The 24,833-nt window shown below is 36.8% G+C and overlaps 1 protein-coding gene across 7 annotated transcripts in view; it reads right to left on the reverse strand.

Moving 5' to 3' along the window:
* Nucleotides 1-3,951: 3,951 nt before the first annotated feature.
* LOC148779118 (uncharacterized) overlaps nucleotides 3,952-24,833 on the reverse strand; it is a 49,867-nt gene continuing 28,985 nt past the window's right edge. Inside the window, exons 4-7 of one of the 7 annotated variants that reach the window (XR_016047680.1) lie at nucleotides 13,991-14,068; nucleotides 13,530-13,674; nucleotides 5,527-5,793; nucleotides 3,964-4,050 (exon numbers count right to left, since the gene is read on the reverse strand). Coding sequence is in view for 6 of the 7 variants with exons in the window: in XM_088855986.1 (XP_088712112.1) it covers nucleotides 12,888-13,298; nucleotides 13,530-13,674; nucleotides 13,991-14,068 (634 nt within the window). In the remaining variant the exon portion in view is untranslated. Of the gene's footprint in view, nucleotides 4,051-5,129; nucleotides 5,794-12,140; nucleotides 13,299-13,529; nucleotides 13,675-13,990; nucleotides 14,069-24,833 lie in introns of those variants that run through there. The other 6 variants (XM_088855988.1, XM_088855989.1, XM_088855986.1 and 3 more) reach the window with 6 other exon arrangements.

Consider the following 24,833-nt stretch of genomic DNA (forward strand, 5'->3'; position numbering starts at 1 on the left):
TAACAAAATGGACAGCTTATGTTGATTGGGCTAAAATAACACTTTCTATGATGCATTTTCAAATTTTATTTGTTTGTTATTGTTCAATGGAATGAAAATAGTATGTATTTAAACTTTGGGATCAAACAAATGGAACTAGCATTGTTTTTGAAGCCTGTTGCATTATAATGCTATACAAACGTTGCATGATATCATTGAAAGTTGGACTATGTGATCAAGCACGGTATATATAAATTAAAATTTTTCTTTTTTTTTATTCTTACACCAATAAAACCCCTCACAATGTCCAATTACAAATAAATAACTCTTCAAACAAATAAACAAAAGAAGAGAAATACGATTCTCACTTACTATATCTATTGAATACAATTTCTTGAGTCAAAACCTTGACTCATTACTTTAAGGGAATAAAAGAGCCCAACACAAAATTGGGAATAAAAGAGCCTAATACAAAATAAAATTTAAAGAAGTAAAATTGCTAGAGATAACTTCAACCGTACCCCACACATATTCTCCTCTTTCCAATGGTGCTCGGGATCAATGATTGGTCTCTTGATTCTTTTACTTGTAGTAAAATTCTCTCAATGGCATATGGATCTTGATTTTAGTCTTGCTCAAGCCCCTTTGGCTTAACCTTTAGAGAGATGAGATATAGAAATCAAAGAGAGAGGGAGATATCTACTAACTAGAGGATCCTCCCCTTTGCTACTCACAAACAATAGAATCAAGAAGTTAAGGCTACGCCCCTTTTCAAACCCAAGAGAGATCAACTAGGTTGAGGTGCAACCCTTAAAAGACTTAGAGAGAGCGAGATGATGCTCTAAGTTGAGGCGTGCCTCCTTTAGAAAAATCTTGGAGAGAGACAATTTTTAGATAAAGATGTGTAGAGATTTATGAGGTGGGAGAACCTCTATTTATAGATTTTATATGCCTTAGGATTTGCCATAATTAGCATGATCAAATCTTGTTTGTCGATCTCATGAGACTTGTAGGGTGAGAGATGTGAGACATCCATTCCTTTGATCCACCATCAAAATTCAAATGAAAGTTACCATCAAGATTCAAAAAAAGGTGCTAGAACCTTATCTTCCCTTTCTTAAACCTATTCCCGTCAAATTTTTAAATAATGAAAATATATTTCTTACTTTCTATTTATATCCATTTTTTATTTCTTGAATCAAACAATCTTGATTCATGAGACTTACTAAATATTTCAAATATTTCAAATATTTCATTTTATTAGGCTAACGTCACCCAAAATTAAAAAGCCAACTTGCATGAGATAATTATCACCTTATTTGGTGATCAAGTAATCCTTACTTGTGGGGTGTGCCACCCCTTGGTGGCCTCTCATGGGCCCCACTCAATTACCACATGTGTAAAATGGGATCCCATATTTTATAGAGGGTCCCACATAATTATAGAAAATACAAAATTTGAATTTTACAATTTTAAATCTCATATGTATATTTAAAACATTGGAAAATTACTGTCTTAATTCATAAATTCAGATGAAAAAAAATGAAATATCAAGAGATTCACAAAAATTTAAATAAACATTCTAGAAATCATATAACCTAAATTAATTAAAATTAATTAATTTTGATGGGAATCGGATCTGTCCAGGCCTAAGAATTTATCAATGCAAAAAAGCACTCCACCTTCAACTGCGTATCACGATCAACCTAGATTTCTTAAATTGACCCAGCAGTTCCCATAATCTACAGTCCATTGCAGAAGCTTATGATTGGACCATCAAAGTCAGCCAATAGACTAAAGGATGCAATCTCAGCCTATGGATTTTAGTTTCTCCCCTAAAGACAAAATCATGGTCCATTAGACCATGATGCAACCACGACTCAATTGTGCATAGGGGTCATCTCTCGCACATGTACACCCTTCACTCTCAATGGTGAATCTCAATACAACTATCTATGTATATATCATGTGAAGATATAACGATGAGGTTTTAGCCCTATCTCTAGAGGTTATTCATCATATACAAGGTTCATACTATCCCTTAGCTCTCATCCATACATATTCCGACATTACCAAAGGCTAACTCACTAAACTCTTTTCAATTACATCCCTATGCCTAGGTACCTTGGGTTTTTCAAACTCGCCTGGCCTAGTACGTCGAGCCTAGTCTGAGTATCAGCAAATAGCATTTGCCTATTATGGTTCACACAAGAACATACTCCCACTGAGTTTACGTTCCACTATATAAAATGTTTTTACAAACTCTCGTAAGGCCTTTAATGGGCACATAAACCCAACATCTCCCGCTTGGGCTTTGAAGACCTTAGAATATCTCTTTCTCACTTTCTCATCCCCTTAATTACAATCTATCTCTCAAGCATGTTTCACTTATTCTCTCTTATTATATTAATCATGATTTTTTCCATCAATCCTTTCACAAAGCATTTATGGAAGCAACGCCCATATCTCTTTGCTGCTAGAATCTCATCTCAAACGTGGTCATAGTCCATCTTTCATGTCTCATTGCGAATCACAGACTTGTTGTCGCAGAAGATCATCACATACCCTCATCGCATGGGGTCGTATCTTCGGGAGCTTAAAGCAATTCTTCAATTAAGCTGCTCTCTTCTGCGGCTATACAACTAGCGTCATGCATCCTGGTTCCATAGGTGAACAATAGTATATTGTTCCAGCTGAACCATCAAACACAAGCAGGCTCTCTCATTGGAATATTGAGTTCATCTGGATCTTTCATAATAGGATACTTGTATATTTGAATATCCAAGTAGCTAAAGATAATCATAGGATTGTTAACATCTCCCACTTCAAACATAACACATAAGAAATGTTATCTCAACATTCTCATGCTTATGTCATGAGTTAGTATCGCAAGTCTCATACCAAATAGTAACTCAATGCTCCTTTGGTTTCACAGTATGAAAAACCTTATTGAATAACAAACTAGTCTTCTTGGTAGTATACCCATACAAACCAAGTTATCTAATCCACACAGCACATATCAAAGAGACCTAGCAAGATGGTCATCCTATGATATACCCTACGGTTCATAATTTTAGGTAATCGAGAATTCTAAAAAACTCAAAACCAGGTCACATAATCGATACTATAAAAACATGAGTTAAGACATGCAGGTATTTCAAAATAGTGCATAGATTAATGATACCTTTTCATATGTACATAAATACTTTCAAGGCCCAATGTTTTTTTTTTTATATATATTAAAACTCTTGACATGGTATATTTTCACAATAAAACTTAGGTTTTTCACAAATGATCCAAATTAATTTTAAATATATGCTTAGTCTTCATAAATCATTTTGACAGCATTCACCTTCAATTACTTACTAAGTCATGTTTATAGCCGTAAAACAAATCATAAAGTCCATCTTATAATTTTATCCAAAATAAAGCATGACTAAAGAATGATTATCAAAACCTGACAAAACACTTCTTATTGGCAAATATGAAGATTTTATCATGAGATCATCATCACATGCAACACATCATATTATTAGACATTATTGGGGGGATGGTCATTAAGACCGGATTCCATCGGAACACTCTCTTTGTGCTTACATATTTGAATGAGTCACACTCATCTCTCGTCTTTCATACTTAAGCTTATAGTCCTTGATCAAACCACATCTCTATGTGTATCACTACCTTATGTAGTTCTTAAAAGCACAAGTAGGTACTGAAAGACAAGGTATTAAAAAAAACTGGCTCTTTCAAACTTCTTAGTTATTTCCTAATGTCATACACTTCATACATATTCATAAAAAAATAGCCAAAATATAATCAAAGAAGTATATAAAGCAAAAAATAAAATGTTATTTAATCATCTTTCCCCATATGACCTTACCATGTAATGTGAAATAGATTTCATACCTCAAAACCATGTAGTGTGATACTTAGACTTTCTTGATTCTTTGCTTTTACGTACTGACGAACTTTTATGAACTTGAAAGAGCACACAACTGATGAAAAAACACTTGGTCATCATCTTTTACACGTTGATGAAGCATCCACCTCTTCGGCTTTTGGATTCTCCTATACATATATAAAGAAATACTCTTCTTCATCATATCTCACAAATTTAATTCTCCCACTGAGTTTTAAAGTTTGTGCTGTCACCTAGTCTCTCTACATATCCCTTCATTGTGAAGAAACCAAGATGTTTTTACATGCATTACAAAATAGTGCTCTGCTCCATCCCTAAATCACACCATTTAGTGGGTCTTCGATTTAATGACATTCACATCACAATACAATTTTCATAGTAGAAAATCAAGTTGTGCACCTCTCAATAAAATAATTGTTTATCTTGATACATAAATGATTTCTTCCTGAAATGTTTTGTTGTTGAAAACTAGACTCAAACCAAAGCATAACATCATGGTATAAATCCCAAGTAATATTTTTTTCAAATAAATAAATAAATGACATTCACATCATAAAATATATCATACTGCAGAATTCCAGAATGAACACTATTTAGTAAAATTGCCTTTCCTCTTCACCTTCATGGAGTTTCCCTTTCAAACCTATTTTGTTTAAAAGTAGACACATAATAATAACAAATATATCTTTGCAGGCCTCATATCACTATGTTAAGTAGGCTTAATAAATTTAAATATTTACATCTCAATGAAAATACACCAAACTATAAAAAATTCAAGATGACCTCTCTCCAATCCAAAATTTCTATTTTTTATTTCCAATGGATATGTCTCTATCAAATAATTTATATTAGAAATTAGACTCAAAATGACAGTTTAAAAACTTGGTGTGAGCCTTAAAATATTCTGTTAATAATAGAAATAAAATCTTGACTTCTAAATCATTAAAACGATTTTCATTACAGAAAATAACACTTGCACACATTTGAATAAAATTACTATATCTTTCAAACCACAAGGAGCTTCATGAAACTATTTTTGTTTGAAAGTAGACTCAATTTGATGAGTTACAGTCAAATTTTAACTAAAAATAAAGTCATATGGTTGGTGTTTCACGGAACTCAATGGACAGTTCCTGAATTTTATATGGTCAGAACTAACACCATTAATTGATGAGTCCATAACTCTCAATTCCCCCAGGATCTCCCATTGAAATTGGAGGTCCTCCTCTCAAAAATACATAATATCATTGAAGTATGTATCAAATAAATACCTTATTATCCTCTTCATATCATTGCTTCAAAACAACACAAAATACCTCATTCTGCAGACTGTCTTTTCGATGATTGAACATGCCAATAATTGAAAGTTGGACTATGTAATCAAGCACGGTGTATAGAAAATAAAATTTTTCTTATTCTTACATCGGCAAGACCACTCACAATGTCCATTTACAAACAAATAACTCTTGAAATCAATGAATAAATAAAAAAAGAAAGATACAGTTCTCACTTGCTACCACTATTGAATACAATTTCTTAAATCAAAACATTGATTCATTGCTTTATGGGAATAAAAGAGCCCAACAAAAAATAAAATTTGAAGAAGTAAAATTGTCGACGATTACCTCAATTGGGCTTAGTACACCCCATGCTGAGTCACCTCCTTCTAATGGTGCTCGGGATCAATGATCAATCTCTTGCTTCTCTTACTTGTGGCAACACCTTCTTAATAGCATATGGATCTCGATCTAGAATTAACTACCGAAGGCCTCAATGTCTTAGCGTTGCTCAAGCCCCTTGGATTGATCTTTAGAGAAATAAAAGATAAACATCAAAGAGAGAGAGAGAGAGAGGGAGAGATCTACTAGCTAGGGGATTCTCCCCTTTGCTACCTGCAAACAATCGATCCAAGAAAGAGGGTCATGCTCCTTTTCAAACCCAAGAGAGATCAGCTATGTTGGGGCATGCCCCTTAAAAAACTTAGAGAGAGAGATGATGCTCTAGGTTGGGGTGTACCCTTTTTAGATAGATCTTGGACAGATTGATAATTCTTAGAGAGAGGATAAAAGAAGTGTAGAGATTTATGCAGTGAGAGAACCTCTATTTATATATTTTATATGCTTTTGAGTTTGTCATAATTAGTAGGATTAAATCTTGACCGTCGATCTAAGGAGACTTGTAGGGTGAGAGATGTAAGTCATCCATACTTTTGATCCACTATCAAGATTCAAATGAAGGTGTTAAAATATTATCTTTTCTTTTCTAAACATATTCTCGTGAAATCTTTAAATAAGGAAAATATGTCTCTTACTTTCTATTTTAATATATATCAATTTCTTATTTATTGAATCAAGCAATCTTCATAAACAAAACTTACTAAATATTTCAAATATTTGATTTAATTATGTTGACTTCATCTAAAATTAGAAAGCCAACTTACATGAGACAACTATCACCTTATTTGGTGATCAAGTAATCCCTATGTGTGGGGTGTGCCATCGCGTGGTGGCCTCTCATGTACCCAACCCAATTAGCACATGTGTAAATGGGTCCCCATATTTTATGGAGGGCCCCACATAAATTTAGAAAATATAAAATTTGTATTTTAAAATTTTAAATCTCATAGTTTATTTAAAGGGATTATATACAATGAGACCATTTACCTTTGGAATAAAGAGACCACAATTACCTACAGACAACTGATGTAAAATCTGATAGCTTGGATGTCACAAAGTTCAAGAAAAACTCTTTTGAACTTTGAGTTGGTCAATGAAATAATGCAGCCACCCAAATTCACATGCAGTGGTCAGATTTATTGTGCCCATCTTGTACCAAAGGTAAATGGTCTCATTATATACTTTCCCTTATTAAAAACATTGGAAAATGATTTTTTTTAATTTATAAATTCAAATGACAAAAATAAAATATCAAAAAATTCACAAAAATTCAAATAAACATTTCAAAAATTATATAATATAAAATTAATTAATTTTAATGGGAATCAGATCCGATCTAAGAATTTATCAATGCACATGAGCACTCCACTTTCAACTGCGGACCACGATTAACCTACTTTTCTCAATCGGATCCAGCAGTTTTCATGATCCACAGTCCACTGCAAGGGCTCATGATTGGACAACCAAAGTTAGCCAATAGACTAGGGGACGCAATCCCAGTCTATAGATTTCAAGTTCTTCCCTAGAGATAAAACCATGGTTCCTCAGACCATGATGCAATTACGACTCAATGGTGCATAAGGGTAATCTCTCGTACTTGTACATGCTTCACCCTCAATGATAAATCTCAATACGTCTATCTATGTACATGTCGTGTGATAATATAATGATAAGGTTTTAGCCTTATCTCTAAAGCTATTCATCATACAAAGGTCACACATTCTCTCGGCTCTCATCTAGGCAGACTCCAACCTCATCAAGGGCTAACCAAGCAAACCTTTCTCAGTGATATCTCTATACCCAGATACTTTGGTTTGTCCAAACTCAGCTGGTCTAAAACATCGAGCCTAGTCTGAATATCGACAAATAGCATTTACATAGTATGGTCCACATGAAGACCACACTCCCACTAAGTTTATGTTTCACTATATAAAATACTTTTACAAGCTCTCATAAGATCTTTAATGACCACATAAACCCAACAATCATTCCCCTAGAATGTATATTATTTTGAAATACTATACGGTATTTTTCAAAACTAAAAATTTTAATATCTTATATGAGTTTGAGATGGTCGTTGGAGGTTTGTTATCTTTTGAAATTGATTGTTTCTTTTGTAATTGAGATTTGTTGACTAGTATATTTCTTCCCGATATTGTTGGTTAGCACGATGAAAAAGTTTTATCTAAAGCTGTAACTCCAAACTTTGCCAAAAAAATGTTGTTTCTGCGTTGGATTGGAACTAAAATTTATTTTTGCCCCTGATTTTTCAAACTCTTGAAGTTCCAAAAAGGTATAGATTTGAACATGTGAAAAAGGATTGACCCAAATAGTATGTTACAATACATATATTTAAGGCTTAATTTTTTTTTTCCAGATCTATAATTGCCGAGGTCTAAATGTTTGATTAGACGATTTTTCTTTGTACCAAAATTTTTCTTTTTGATATGGTTTTGCGATGATCCTTTACTTTACTAGTGTGAATGCTTGGCCATTAATTACTTTTTAACCACAGTGAATCCGCTTGACATGGAAACGAGCCAAAGTAAAAACAAGAAAGGGAATTTTACAAATAAATTCCCTTGTAAGATGCATATTTTTTTTTGAGAAAATATTTTTGTAGACTATTTTTAATTTTCATTTATCTAATAAAGATTTCAAAATGTATTTCGAAACATAGAGATCCGATCTTTTAGGAAAGAGTTTATATAAGGATGCAACTTTATAATGTAGAGCTTCGGATGCACTTCAAAAATCCATCGGAAAATGTAGTTTTAATGTTGAAAAATTGTTTGATTGATCATCTCGACATCGAGATGTATGACTATGAAAAATAAAAAGATTTTCAATCTAAAAAATAGTGCATTTTATATCATATTATCTACACCGTCCACTTTTAAGATTCTCATTTGTTTATAGATCCACTTGATTTTAACTATTTTTAAAATTTAAAATTTTATAATTAAATATAAAAATAAATTTTGAGATAATCCTAAAAACATTTTACATCAAAATTATATACCATGATAAAATTAGAAAGCGCACCTTACCTCTACAAATACGGATGGATCCGTATGCCACCTGCACCCTATCTTTTAACCACTTAGATACGGATGGATCCGTATGCCAACTGCACCTATCTTTTAACCACTTAGATGAACTTTACCCACTTTCCTCCTATCTTTCATAGCTCAAATTTTATTTTAAAAAAAAAAAAAATTTTTTTTTTTTTTTTCTTCTAAATCCCTTCTCTCTCTTCACTTCGCGTGTTTCTCCCAACCCCGTGAATCTCCCCAACTGCTCCTTGTAAGTCCACTTCGCGTGTTTCTCTCTACCCTGTCAATCTCCCCAACTCTTCCTTTTAAGTCTTAATGCCCTTCCCTACACTATCAACCTCATCAAGAAGCTCTTGAGTCGCCTTTAAATATTTTTAACCCATCGGAACCCCCTGTAAATTTGATGAAACAGAGTCCACAGTCCCCTGTTTCATTCTATGAGATAATCCACGGCCATTCGAATGCCATGCGATGGTTATTGGGAAAAAAGACTCAAAGAGTGAACCCCTTGTTATGTTTGATCAGACGCCATGGGTGCTATTCAAATACCCAAATGAGAAATCGTGATTTCCTAATCAGGTTGGAAATGAGAGATTGAGGCTGAACTGTTCATATTTACTATTTGGGGAGGATTAATATAGGCCTTAGATTGATCAGTTGCTTGGAGAAGGGTGGGTTCATTGCCCTATTTCCTCCATTGATTGTCTTGGTGATGGCCTGAAATTCGATAGGCAAGCAAATTCGGGTTTATGACAGGCGGGTTTACAATGAGTACCTGGCGTTGTGCGCCTGAGGTTGTTGGTTTGAGTTTTAAGAGAGATTGGTACCAGTTGTTAAGGGATTTCTATTAACATGATTTACAAGCACCATGTTTCCTGGATTTGCAGAGGGCGTCGCCTCTGCATAACCCACATATCCAGGGTTCATGCTATAGAGGGTTTAGGGATTATACTATAATGGGCTTTGACTTTGTCTCAATTTGTAACATCCGGCCATTGGAGTGATTGATTTTTTTTACAATGGCTAACTGTAAATACGTTCCAATAATTATGAAGGATACTTATATTATTGCTGTAGAAGATAATGGACGTACAATTGTTACGCAGGTTTTCAGCTGGTTGTCTCTTCTCCATCTTCTCTTTCTGATTCTCTCTATAGCCTCTACTTCTCCCATGACACTCTCTCTCTTCTTTAAATAGAGGGTGATGTAGGAAAAAATAAATAAAAATAAAAATAAAAAGAATGGTTGAGATAATATACCCTATCTTAAAGTCTATAAGAGAATCTACACGATATCAAAATTTATTAACTCATTAACTTTTTTACAATGAACTTTTTTTATCTCCCTCCAAATATACTAAAAAAAATTAAGAAATAAGATAAACAACGGACTTTCCTATTTTATCTCTCCCCTATTTTCCTTTTTTTAACCTAGCTACCTTTGGATACTGGCAGGAGCTGACTTGATGAAGCGTTAAGTCGCTGACGTGATGTTGCCTTTAGGTAGCATCAAATCATTGACTTGATATCTCATTTAGGTCAGTGTCACAGTATATGGACGAGAGTTTTCCATGTACACTCATAAGCTGTTTCCCATAGGCCTTGTAGAGTGTGCCATGGATGCAATCATGATAGTCACAAGATAGAACAGTTCATAAAATGTTAGTGATCTATGAAAGACATGAGCCATATTGGGCATATGCTATTTTAGAGATAGGCTATTTGTCAGAACCATGAGTCATGTTAGACACTAACCACTTAAGGCATCGGCATAATGCGAACATTTTCTCATGGGCAATTGTGGCTACTCCAAGCCATAGTTGTTGGGATCTTCCAACCCAAGTCGTGATCTTGCTCCGGAATATTGCTCCGGTGCTCTGGGAAAGGAATCTTAATGGGATCTCAATTTTTAAATTTTGGAATCTCGATCCCCATTATTAGGGAACCCAATCTCCGAAGTGATTATTTGTTTTATTTATAGCCAACTAGCATTGCAATTATGCTTTTAATATCTATGCATTGCTTACTGGCTATAAATAAAAAAATTCTATTTTAAGCTCAAGAGCAAGATCCCCTATAAAGTTGAGATTGAGATCCCAAAAGGCAGTATGGACATCCCCAAAAGGTGGGATTGAGAGCCCAAAACTTCAAGGATCTCAATTCGTAACATATGCATTGTACGAGCAAGTTCCGATAACATTGGGAAACATGCACATCGTATTTGCACATGTAGCATTTGCAATGCCATAATATGATGACTTTTTGTTACAGAAACTCATCTCTCATGACATATCTACAACATGTACATGAAACACAATTGGGCACCATCTTATTTCGTAGACAAATTGCAATTTGGGCCTATTTGAAAATTTCTCCCAACAATTTGGCCTCAAAGAATGTATGATTTGCGAATTTGAATTGATTACCAATTGCAATTAAACCCCACATTGAATTTTTTGCAAAACCAACTTTTGTTTTGCAACAAAATTCAACTTGGTTCTCTCTCTCTCTCCCTCACTTTGTCACTCTCACCACCACCATCACCTTTGCCAGCACCACACTACCAACCCATCATCATAAGCTCTCCGCCCACCACCAACATCACCATTGCCACCACCACACTACCACCCCATCATTATACCTCCACTACCACTGCCTACCTGCCACCACCATAACCACAACACCACCATCACTCCACCACCATCCATCTACCGCCACCACCAACACCACTGTCACTCCACTACCACCACTCCAATGCTTACCAGGGGACACCACCACCACCACCACTACTACACACCCCAACACAACCACCACCACCATTGCATCTCCACCATCATCACTGCCACACTATACAGCTGCCATCACACCATCACTATCACCACCACCACTATCAAACCACATAAAAACTATTTGTCATTCCAATTTTAAAATTAAAGGATAAAAGAGGTCCCAAGCTGGTCATTCCAGTCCTAAGCCCAGATAAAGGAAAGTGGTTGTGTTAGGTAAGGCAGCCAACATAAAACTTTGCTACACCTTTTCATAATAGCTGACTCTAAATAGTTGGGATAAGGCTTGGATAATGATGATGATGATGACGATGATAGAGCAAACAGATAATTGACCAAATTGACATTTGGTCAGTTACAAACTGAAAAATTCAATTTGACAAAATTTAATAATGAAGCAGTCCCTTACAAATAATGTTTAGAGGAGTACAAAAACCACCTAAACACTAGCAACTATAGATCAAACTACCCAGTTGAATACCACAAATAGCATGATTTAAGAATTGTTGAAGTGGCCCTTGCATTTAAAACTACCACATTACACATCACATCAATCCAAGGCCTTTAATTAGATTTTGAAAGCACTTGTGCCATGGTACCTCAGAGAAAAATTCCAAGCTTTATTCTTAGTCAACTACAGGTTTAAATAATCTATCGAACATTATAATGGTGATCGCAGGAGATCTAGATTATCGGTATTTTTACCCATCTTTTTGGATGACAAATTAAAATAACAATGAGCAGATCATTGGGTGGATCATTGAAAAGGCAATGGCCAAATCTACCTCCTTCCTAAATACATGACGACCATCATCATCATCATCGTCGTCAAAGTCTTTTTCCAACCAATTGGGGTCGGGGCTACACGAATCCTGATACACCATTCTACTCTATTAAGTGTCATACCCTCTGTGGGGCTATAAATCCCAATATTTTTTCTCATTACTTCTAACCATATCCTTTTAGGCCTATCCCTTGCCCTTTTTGAGCCTTCCACTTTAACTAACTTCAACTTCCTAATAGGTGTTGTACTGGATCTGCACCACACATGACCAAACAACTTAAGTCTACTCTATCTCATCTTATCGATTATTGGTGTCACACCTAAATTTTCTCAATGTATATATTTCGAATTCAATACCTTCTTGTCTTCCCACTCATCCATCTCAACATCTTCATCCCTACTACGCTCATTCTATGGGTATATTGTTTTTGACCGCCCAACATTCCGCTCCATTGAGCAAAGCTGGTCTCACAATTGTCCTATAGAACTTACATATTTTTCTTTTAAATGTTTACTCTGTATTGAAGAACGAAAAAAGTACAAAATTGCAACCCAAGAGATTAGGAGCTATATACAACAAAAAATAAGGCTCCCCTAAAGGGACGGTGTATAAAGACCAGACGGGTAGAGAGAAGAGGGGTGATCCACTCGCAGCACGGAAGGACCAATGCTACAAAAAATCACTTAGTCCCCTAAATTTGTAGCTCCTTGTTTAGCGAAGGAGTCTGCCTGAGAGTTGCATTCACACCAAACATGTCGCCATGACACAATGAGACCCAAACATTGGCAAGAGATTTCTTCAAAATTGAGCGCTAGGGACCAAGGGTACGCAGCAGTGCCAAAGGCCCAGCAAATTACATTCTTTGAGTCACCTTCGATTACAAAGGTTGAAGACCAATTGCGATCGAAGAGTTTGAGGCCTTTTAGGAGGGCCTGGGCCTCATCCGAGTGGAAGTCAAAGTCACCAATAGGTTTAGAGAAGGAGGCAAGGATAGTGCCTTCATGGTTCCTGAACAGACCGCTTATTCCCGCTGGACCCAGGTTGCCTAAGGAGCAACCGTCAAAGTTAAGCTTGATGGAATCACGATCAGGTGCCTTCATGGTTACCGGAATTTACATATTCCATTGGAAATACAATTAATCATAAAAATCTGACATATTATTTAATTTCTTAGGATAAACAAGCAGTCATAATATGGCAATCTGCCATGAGATCAGAATAGGTAACTAATGATTAATGAGGGGGAATGAACGATTATCTTCTATGCTTGCAGATGACTGATATGAAAAATGGAATCTAATGTGAAAGAAATGATAAGCTCATACCCATATCAACCAGCGTAGAGACTGGGCACCTTTGGCTAGAACACTGCTATCCAGTTCTTCCCATGATTCCTCCTCTACAACCTCCAAACTTGGCTTTAAAAACTTCAAGCATCTCCATGCTGTAAAATCACTTCTGTGACTGCCTCTGCAATTCTCACAGTAAGGTTTACTAAGTTAATTGAATGAGCTACAACCTACCATTAGAAATTAAGAAAATGAAAGAAAGTGAAACAATCAGCACCACCAAGATGTCTGTGAATATGTTTGCAGATAAATATGTGATATTTCAATCTCAGAAACTGGATTCAAGAATTGTCATTTGTCAAGGCCCATAACAGCCTTCCATACTTGACAGTTACCAACAGTTTCATATCGGACCTTAAAGGATTTTGCTACTCATGAATTGAAACCTGGAGCAACGATAATAGTAACATAACAAAGAATTTTTGAAGAGTACATACCCACAACGCAATATCTCCAATCTATGGCACTGGAACAGAAGGTGTGAAACAGCATCTGCAGTTATTTTGTCACATTGACTGCACAAATGAAAAAGAAAAAACTAAAGTAACAACAACCCAAGTCAAAGGTGACTCTGGAACTCTGCCCTAATAAACTGAAAGCTGTAATCCAATTGTAATAAATTTGGCATTAGAAAATCAAAGAATAATAATAGTTCATGGTAATTTCCAAAAGCAAAATCAACATACAACCATTTAACAAATACATGAGATATTGTTCCCAGACCAGTCTTCTTTTGCACCATTTTGTTTACAACTCCAGCCTCACTTCTAGGAGGGACTGGAAATGATTAACATGTTATATTGAGATGGCAAATGCATAACTAAAGGTCATCAAGATTTAGGATGGGTGCCAAAGAGAAGGTTTTTGGCACCCATCTATGGGAAATTGGACTATTGTGGCTTCCTTCAACAATATATGCACCAAGAAATCTAGGAATCACAGAGAAGATGTTAGATTGGTTTACCAGAAGGAGACAGATTCCCCCTTGGAACATGGGATGTGATTTTGCCGCCATTAATCTTTCGCAGGCAAACAAAATCTGCAACCTAGCATAAAATACTTTTTGAGTTTGTAGGAGGAATGAGCTGGTTGGCTTGTCTTTTGGGTCTTGCGGCCTTTTAAGGCCTTACCACTTGTATTATTACCCCATGTTGGTTGGAAACTGTGGGCAAGTCCCAACGCAGCAGAAACACAAAAAGATTTAAAAAAAAATGAGAATCAGATAAAATTACATACCTTTGGAAGTCCAATCGCCCTTTTGTGGACCTCCTCTTACTTTTTGCTCTTGTGGCTACTCCTTTTTAAGGGTCGAGAGTTTGATGCTCGCAACCTCCGGTCAACCTCCTTGATTACAATAACCAACAGGGTTACCTCACAAAGCAAGTCACGGCCCTCAATGGAGATGGCCCGAGAGTTCTTGCAAAATTGTATGGTTAAATTTCTTTTTCCCTATAGAGAAAAGTGGGAAAAAGATGGTTTGATGGGGCGGTAGAAAGAGGGACCTAGAGACGGGTGTACCACTTTGGCTGGTAAGTGATCTCTATAAAAAAGAATCTCCTCTCTTTCTAAATTCTCTAATATAGAGAAGCCCCCTTTCAAGATTCCCTACACTGGATAGTTATCTTTTCAACCTAGAAATCCATCCAAATCCAAGATCTAGATTCATATTTTCAATTCAAACAAGATTCTCTCAAAATATGCTATCCAGAAAATAACTATCCTAATCTTATAGAATTCCTTTTTCAGAGGAAGATGCCGCACATAAAATTAGAATTAGGTGGGCAAAGTGGAGATATGTAACCGGAGTTTTATGTGATCACCGCATAGTTCTATAGAACAGTTGTGATACCAGCTTTGCTTTATGGGACAAAATGTTTGGCGGTCAAGAAACAACATATCCATAGGATGAATGTAGCTGAGATGAGGATGTTGAGATGGATAATTGGCAAGACAAGAAGAGATAGAATTCAAGATAAATACATTAGAGAGAACCTAAATGGGCTGGCTAGTGTGGCACTAACCAAGTACAATACCTGTTAGGAGGTGTGAGCTAGCTCATGTGGAAGGACTAAAAAGGGCAAGAGGTAGTCCGAAAATAACGTGGTTGGAAGTAATCCAAAAAGATATTGGGATTTATGGCCTCACTGAGTGTATGGCCTTTAATAGAGCAGACTCGCGGACATGATTCGTGCAGCTGACCCCAATTAATTAGGAAAAGGCTATGATGATGACGATTAGGGAGAACTTACGTGTGACTCCAACAGGCGATAAGATGAAAGAGAGAGTAGACTTTGTGGGCTAGCCATGTACAGCATAGACCCAGCACAACACCTGTTAGGAGGTGCAAGTCGGTTCAAGTGGAAGGCTAAAACACGACAAGGGATAGGTCTAAAAGGGCATGGTTGGAAGTAGTGAGAAAAGATATGGGGACTTATGGCCTCATTAAGGGTATGATCCTTGATAGAACATAATGGCAAACCAAGATTCGTATAGCCAACCCCAAATAGTCGGGAAAAGGTTCTGATGATAATTTATGGACCATAAATCTTTTTCTCTCTCACTTGGTGCACTCATGCTTTTCTTTCACTGTGATTTCGTACCTTTGTTAAATGGAGCTCCCCCCTTTTAACCTCTTATCATGTGGGCCATGTTTTCCCCTCTACTTTATGTAATACATTACTTCTTTGTCTTTATTCTCATGTGGTTTAATAGCTTTAATGGTCTTCCATCTATTAAAGAAGAGCATGCTCACTACCTTCTTTTGATGTGGCATTTCCTCTTTAATATTTGTTATTTTATTACTCATCTTTTTCTCTCCCTTACCCAAGTGGGGTGAAAGCTTTTTATAATTCTTTAATTATGGGGGCATTAAGAAAGGGGCTATTTTACTCTCTCCCTCTCTCTCAACAATATGAGAAAAACTCTCTTTTGTTTCTGGACATTGTCTCGTTTACCTCTCTTGTTGGAAATATACAACAAGCACAAGATGCAGAGAAGAACGGATAGGAGAGACAGACTATGGCATTGGGCTTGACGGAATTTCTCTCTCTCTAATGTTCCATCTCCATTGAGTATGTAACTTTTGATATTTAAAGAGAGAATGGCGATTAGAGAAAATCAAGAGAGATAAGGAAAAAATACACATATTTGGTACTCTATTTTGTGCGGGAATGTTCAAGACCTTTCTTATATCATCCATTGATCAATACACATTTAATTGGATCATTTCTTGTATCATCCATTGATCCGATCAAAGTAAATTTATTCCGGCATTTCATGCCCAATCGATGTCTTACGGGTGAAATTACTGATTAGAGATCATAAAAAAGATCATAAACATAAAGTCAAATAATTCCGTAAGAAAAATAAAAATTTTAAATATAAAAAATCCAAAAACAAAGAGAAAGACCTAAGAATATGTTGGAATTACAAAGAAAAGGGTCATTATAAAACTACAGCGTAAGCCCGACGGCCCATATTGAATCTAGGACAATCCAATTACATTTTTTACTTGAATTTTAATTTTTTTTCTACGAATCCAAATCACTTGAAATTATGAGTGTCTATTCTTTAAAAATAGAAGAATCAAATAAAAACATCAAAAAAACAATTCGCAAAAAATAAATTGACCAATATCCCCAAAAACTTTCAAGGGTATTTTGATCAATTTATATTTTGCTAATTATTTTTTAATATTTTTATTATGTGCACCTTGCAGAAAAGAATGGACACCTCAAATTTTATGTGATTTGGATTTGTAGAAAAATATTAAAATTATATTATAGAATGAGGTTGTGATCGTCAGATCGGCCCAGATTCAATAAGGGTCGTTGAGCTAACACTATAGTTGTTAGCTAGTGGGCTAACCTTATTTATATATATATATATATATATATATATATATATATATATTGTACGGGACTTGAGTGTGCAACTCAGAGACTCAAAAATATTATATTTGTTCAATTGTATCCTGGAGTTGTACTAGTCGGAACCGTTGCGCTTCGAAATTTTACCGAGACGGGGCATTTAACACTCCAAAGAAAACAAGTTCACTCATGCCTCCAAATCCCCTAATTTTGATCTCAGCGACTCCTTACTAAATATCGAGGTCAATTGACCACTGTAGGGCCCAATTATATGGGAGTTTTGTTCCACCATGGTGAATAGCCACTAGGTGGTGAATGGTCACCGTGGTGAGGTCCTACCTATGGGGTGAGAACCCCAAATAACAAATAGGGAAGACATGCTAAAGTAGCACAATCAAGTCTCCAATTCTTAACCTAGTCACCAGATCTATGAAGGCACTCAAGGTCACTTGGTGACGGGCAATTATCGACGGTATAACAAGAGGCAGGGAATATCGTATGCACCTCAATATGAGTAATAACGGCACGTGTGACTCATGTCACACTATGAGTCGAACTACATGATGTAAACGATATATAATACAAGATACTATATCAGATTTCACCAAACATGTCTCAATTAAGTCACATTCGTGTGTCTTGTCGCAAGCAATGCATCAAGTGGGATGCTAATTGGAGCGTGTTGACGCACAACAGAGAGTCTATTACCACCCTACGCAGGGGAATTTATGTCAAGAAAACCTCTTTCTTCTCAATAACATTTCACACAAGATAATTTTTTATCTCCAAGTGCTTTCACTTATTGTGATACTTTGGATTCTTTATAGAAGCTAGTGTTGTCGAGTTGTTACAACACACGGCAACAGGCTCTCTAGCACTTGATCCGACCCCTAACATTGCAAGAACCTCCTAGGCCATCAGCCCTCCTGCAAATGCTGCACAATAAGCAACGTCCTTCGCCCCTAAGGAAGTCAATAGCAAACACGTCTGCTTCTTATTATACCGGAAAAGCGCTCCCACTCCAAGCGTAAAAAAATATCCTAGAGCGACCATAGCCATGGAACTAATCTCTTGGGACATTGTGGCAATCCAATTGGCTACAACAAAGAATTGCAGTGCTTTCCTGATAAAGACCTGATTCATCCTCATTAATGGAGATACATGTCAGGCATTCCCCTTCAATCTCAAAATGTCTATGGGGAACTCTGTCACTTGCACTCCTTTGATGCTTGAGAATGAATGGTGGTTCATTCCCGCTATTCTTGACGACTATTGGAATACTCACACTATAGCCCTTTAGTAGAGGAATCGCTTCACCATTCCCTATTTAAGATCCCACCGACCTCTCAGTGCTTAAGTACTTCGACAAAATGAAGTTGACATCATGAGATTCCACCCATTTCAAAATCATAGATTAGGATATACCTTTGAAGTAACATATCATATGAAAGGACATTCCATGGACCTTTAATCTAGATTACTAGTCATATGGGATGTGATAGACCAAGTTTTCTACTGGTCCACAACTCATAAGAGGTTTTAGGCACAGGTTTTGAAGGAATTCTAGTAAAAATGTACATAACAATCAACAAAGCATCTCCCAAACAAAAGGTCAATACGATGTGTTTCTGCCATCATGGAACTCCCTTGTAAATTAGGGAAAAATTCCTTCCTTTTGCGATACCATTTTGATGCTGAGCATAGGATATCGTTTCTTGCGGAACCTATCCCTTGATCCGCATTGGACTTACCAAACAGTTAAGGGTGTACTTGTATCCCCCATCACTTCTAAGAACTTTACTTATTTTCCTTAACTGAATCTCAAACCCCCAACGTAAATCTCTTGAAGCAATCAACCAAGGAAAGAGAAAACAGCCAATCTATCAAGGTGGGGTGCCCCTGGGAGGCCTTGGCGCCGCCCCAAGCAGATTGGACGTCGCCTAAGCGGGCTCCCAATGCTTAGACCAGGGCGTCCGCCTAGGTTTTGCCCTTGCCCAACGGTAGAAAATGTCAAGCATTTCCACAAAAATTCCTCCTTAATAAGGGAAGAAAAGAGGCTTAGGTGTGTTTCCAACCTCCCTTAAGTAATTTTTTTCTTTTGAATATTACCTTAAAATAATTTTAGCGGCATTGAAACCCAAAAAATTTAGAAAAACAACCATAAATTTTGGATTTTTTTTTATCAAAGAATTTTTCCAAGTTTGAATCATCTCAAACTTTGTCTCTTTTATATGAAGCATTGTGGAACACAAAAAAGTAATAAGGGTTATTTTAAGGTGATTTAAAGGTTCATACTCATCCAAAACATTGCAGATCGAAGATCGCACAAGGTTCGTTTTTATCTCTGCATTTGATATTTCTTAATTTCTCCAAAAGTCTACAACAGGTTCTAATTGGAGTGGAGATTCAAGATGGAAATATGGTTTTTGCTTGGGACAAAATGACAACAAAATCCATTGCAATTTTTGTTGTAATTAATTTAAATAACACTTCATTAGTACTAAGGGGGATGTTGCCCCATGTAAGGAGGTCCTAAGAGAAGTTAGGAAGGAGATTCTTGAGAATATGGATGCTGAAAAAGGGAAGAAGGAAGAAAAAGAGGAGAGTATCGTAGAGTTGAGGGAAGGGGTGAATATCTATGGTGACAATGGGAGTGATGATGATGATGACGGAGGGGAAATAAAAGTGGGTTCCTCTCAAAGTTCAATGAGAGGCCTGTAGATGAAGAAGCCTTGTATGAAGGAGCCAATGGATGCCTTTGGCCCCCAATCCCAACGATGCAGTTGAGAAATAGAAAAAGCAAGTTACGATCAAAAATAGGTTCAAGACAGAAGTTCACTACATTCATCGGTTGTTTATCAGGCAAGTATTGCCCTTAATGCATCTCACTTAAGTAGCTTTTATACAATATTGGAAGCAATTTTGGACCAGGGTTGAAGGGCCCAATCCTTATAAGCTTAAGAAGCCATTGCTTCATAAGCAAGGTTTAGAAAAACATTGGGCGGTCCCTAGGCGCCCCGCAGGGGGGGGGGCGGGGTTGTCTCGAGTGCCCAGCACCCAAGCGAGCTACCCAGAACCTCAGGTGCCCAGAGGTTTGAAACATGCACATATATGCATATATGTGCTTTCTAAATGCACATATATGCCTATGCGTATTTATACATTTATCTCTATTCTAACCACCTTTTTTATGCAAATTTGTGTGTGAATGTTGACACTTTCAAATCACTAAAACTTTTGCTTAAATAATTAAAAAAGTGGAAAAAAGAAGAAGAAACAAAACAAGTACATGATGCACTAGTCCTTTAGTGTCCATGCAGCATACTCAGTAGTCCATATTTCAAACAATCATGCTTATGGACTCCAAGTGTCCAATGAGACCAAATACCAATACAAAATGATGCTGTAAAAAAAATGGCATGCAAATGAAAAGAAAGAGATCTCTAATTATTCAATATTTTCGATGTCTTATGCTCAATTTTTCGATTGTCTAACAAGCTCAGAATTACCCCAAAGATCTTTGTAAGAACTTCATTTGGACCTTAAAATTTATTGCAATAATATATTTCAAAATTTCGCATTCCCAAAACATAGAAATATCCAACAAAATCCAAAAAAAATCGCATCTCCAAAAAAGTCATATTAAGATATGGTACGGCTCAGTTTTCCAAAAAGCGAACCACCCAGCGCCTAGGCGGATCTGGGAGCCTGGGCACATCACCCAAGCCTAGGTGCCCAAAAAAAGCGATGGTCCTTGGGCGCCCGCCTACAAGCCCAGGAAACCGCCAAGGCGGCCGCCTAGGCCCCAGACGTGGGCGGAGCTCAGGTCCAGCGCCCCACCCAGAGGCGGAAATTGCTTTCGGTGGGGGTATTTTTTGTCCATTTTTTTTTATGGGTTTTAGGTCCATTTGAAACCTAAAACTTATTGGAGCCCATTTAAGAGAGAGAAAGCCCCCAAAAAACTAGTTTTTCGTGATTTCTTTGAGATCGAAGGGTTCCTCAAAGTTATGAGAAATTGATCAAAACATCACCCATTGATATTAAACTTAATTTTTGATGTTTTATAAATCTATTGGGGGGTTTTTTAGAAGATTTTGAGTCCTTAGAAGCATCTTTGAGGTGGAAGTTTGAAGATTGAGCAATCAAACTCAAAGTAGGTGATTTGTTTTTTATTGCTTGTATAAATTGCATTATTTTGAGATGTCTTCTTCGAGATCTCATAGGAGTGGCGATCCGGGTTGGGAATATGGCTACAACCTAAATCCTAATGATAAAAATTGTATAAGATGCAATTTTTTTGAGAAGGATACAAACGGGGCATAAACTGGTTCAAGAAACATCTTGCTAGTATCAGGGGGGATGTTGCCCCATGTAAAAAGACTGCTGATGTTGTTAAAGAAGAAATAACCAATTTTTTTAATATGGTAAAAATAAAAAAAGATGAGAGATTTGCCTCCATAGCAGAGATTAGGTCTGGGGCTTGGGTCAATTATGATGATGATGATTATAGTGATGAGGATGGGATTGGGGAGGAATGTCAAGAGGTAGAAGTCGAACAATCATTTAGTGGAAAGGGAAAGGGAGTCGTAATTTTTTATGGTTCTGGTTCTGGGAGTAAGAAGCCTCGGGTTATGGGCCCTATGGATAGTTTTTAGCCTTGGTCTGACCTTGAGGTTGCAGGAGAGAAAACAAAGAAGTAAACCACCATTGAAAATAGAATGACGAAGGAAGAGTGAGAGAGAGCTACTTATTATCTTGCTACATGATTTTATGAGGCGAGCATTGCTTTCAATACCGCTCGCTTAAGCAACTTCTATGCCTCGGTAGAGACAATTGGCCAATTTGGGCCTGGGATGAAACCCCCAACCCTAGCTTTCAGAGCCGCTTTTGAAAAAGGCGGTGAGTGTCACGAAGGAAGCTGTAGAAGTTAAGAAAGATGCATGGGCTCAATATGAGGTATCTAATATGACTGATGCTTGGAGTGATAAGAAGAGAAGAATTTGCTTATGAATTGTCCTTTAGGGACTGTTTTTTTGAGGTCTATTGATGCCACTGATCATAACCATGATGCTCATTACATATTCCAAGTTTTAGAGAAGGGAATGAAGGAGGTTGGGGAGCATCATGTTGTACAGGTTGTCAAGACAATGTTGCTCCTAATGTTGTTGCAGCTAATTTGTTGCGCATAGCTTATCCTAAAATCTTTTAGACAATATGTGCAGCACATTATATAGACCTCAAGCTTGAGGCTCTTGGCGGTTTAACCGAGATATCAGGTGCAGTGAAGAAGGCAAAGTCAATTACAAATTTTATTTATGGCCACCATCCCACCCTCAGCATGATGCGTAGATTTACAAGGAAGAAAGAGATTGTGAAGCCTGGGGTCACAAGATTTGCGACCCGGTACTTATGCCTAGATAACATACATTCGAGGAGAGTGCAGTTAAGGAAAATGTTTACCTCGGATGACTGGAAAGCATGCAAGTGGTCCAAGGATCAAGTTGGGAAAAAGGTGACAAATATTATCCTTTCTAAGGCTTTTTGGCGAGAGGTGAAGAACCGCTCTTAAGGTATTTTTTCCTCTTGTCAAAGTCCTTCGCATGGTTGATAGTGACAAGCCTTATATGGGCTATATATATGAGGCCATGGAGAAATGCAAGAAAGAGAGCTCAAAATTTTGATGATGATGAGAACTGTTATAACCTTGTTTGGGAGATTATTGATGAGAAGTGAGATACGCAGCTACATCGGCCATTGCATGCAGCTGGTTATTATTTGAACCCAGCTTTGTTTTATGCTGACAAAGATATACACACAAATGATACAATTATGATTGGATTTAATAAGTCTGTAGATGTGTTAGTCCTTGATCCTAATATCCAAGATATTATATGCGCTGATGAGATGATAAATTACAAGTGCTCATTAAAGTCTTTTGGGAGTCCAATGGCAATGAGGTTAAGGGCCAAAATTGATCCAAGAAGTAATAATATTTTTAAGCTCATCAAGTTCACGTAATCAAGTTTCTTTTATAATTCTATTATTTATTTATGATTTTATTCTATATCTTTGCAGCCAATTGGTGGAGCCAACATGGGTGTAGTTCTCCAAATTTACAAAAGTTGATCATTCAGATCTTAAACCTAACCACTTCCTCTTCCGGTTGTCAGCGCAATTGGAGTGCTTTTGAAGGGGTAAGGTCGTAAAGGTAATTTGTATAATTGTATTAATAATACATGAACCATAGACTTTAATTAGTTTCATTTGATTTTGTTAGATTCATACAAAGAGAAGGAACAAGCTTGAATCAAAGAGGTTTAATGACGTAGTCTATGTCAAGTGTAATCGATTCTTGAAGGACATGTTTGATAAGAGAGACCCCATTAGATCAAAAAATATGGACAACGCTATGGAGCGGTTAGTTGATGATGATGAGTCGAGGGATATGAAGGATTGACATGGGACATGGTTATAGATGCTTCAGGGACATCAGCTGACCTTCCTAGGGCCACTAGATCTTCTGCACAGAGAACGAGCGTGGAGGAAGAAAAGGCAGATTCAGAAGAGACAGATGAGGACGACCAATATGTCGACGAGGATGACAATTCCGATGAATATGATACCAATGCAGCTGACCCTAATTTTTCTGATGATGAATGATGAATGTTGAATAATTATTAAACTTTGAACTTTGATTGAACTATGAATGGTAAATTTTAAGTTTTAATTGGATATGGATTATGGACCGACTTATGGTTACTTATGGAGTGTGTGCTAATTTGTACTATACTTTGAATTCTGATGTGCCCCAAATACCTAATTCTTATATTTTATACAATATATAACTGTAGAATCCTTTTTGGATTCAACTGGGCTGCCCAGATTCTAGGCGCAAAATGGCCCCAAACATGCAAAAAAAAAATGTCGTTTTTATGAATGTTCCTAAGCACCCACCTAGCTTGCTAGGGCGAACGCCTAAGAACTTCCGCTCGGGAAGGCCTGCCCAAGCCTAGGCGAGACAGCCTCCTAGGCACTGAGCAAGCTGTTTTTTCAAACGATAACATAAGGAGGTACAATTCACAAAGGAGTGCCCCAAACCCACAAGGATGCGAGCATCCAATACAGGATCACAGGATCATGATTATGACAGGTACATGGAGTGATGTGAACAGAAGTGTAATGAACATAAAGGTGAATTGTCCTTTAAGGACACGAATTCTAAAGTTTATTGATGCATTTGATAATGTACAGGATGCACCATTCCTTTTTACTTTAATTGACAAGTTCAATGAGGTTGGGGAAGAGAATGGTATTCAAGTGGTAATTGATAATGCTACAGAAAATATGGTTATTCCTAATTTATTGGACTAAAAGCGGCCTTGTAACTTTTGAACTCCATGTTTAGCAAAGT

Source organism: Amborella trichopoda, chromosome 13 (genome assembly GCF_054954075.1).
Source record: "Amborella trichopoda isolate Santa Cruz 75 chromosome 13, AtrichopodaSantaCruz75HAP2 v2.0, whole genome shotgun sequence".
NCBI lineage: Eukaryota > Viridiplantae > Streptophyta > Magnoliopsida > Amborellales > Amborellaceae > Amborella > Amborella trichopoda.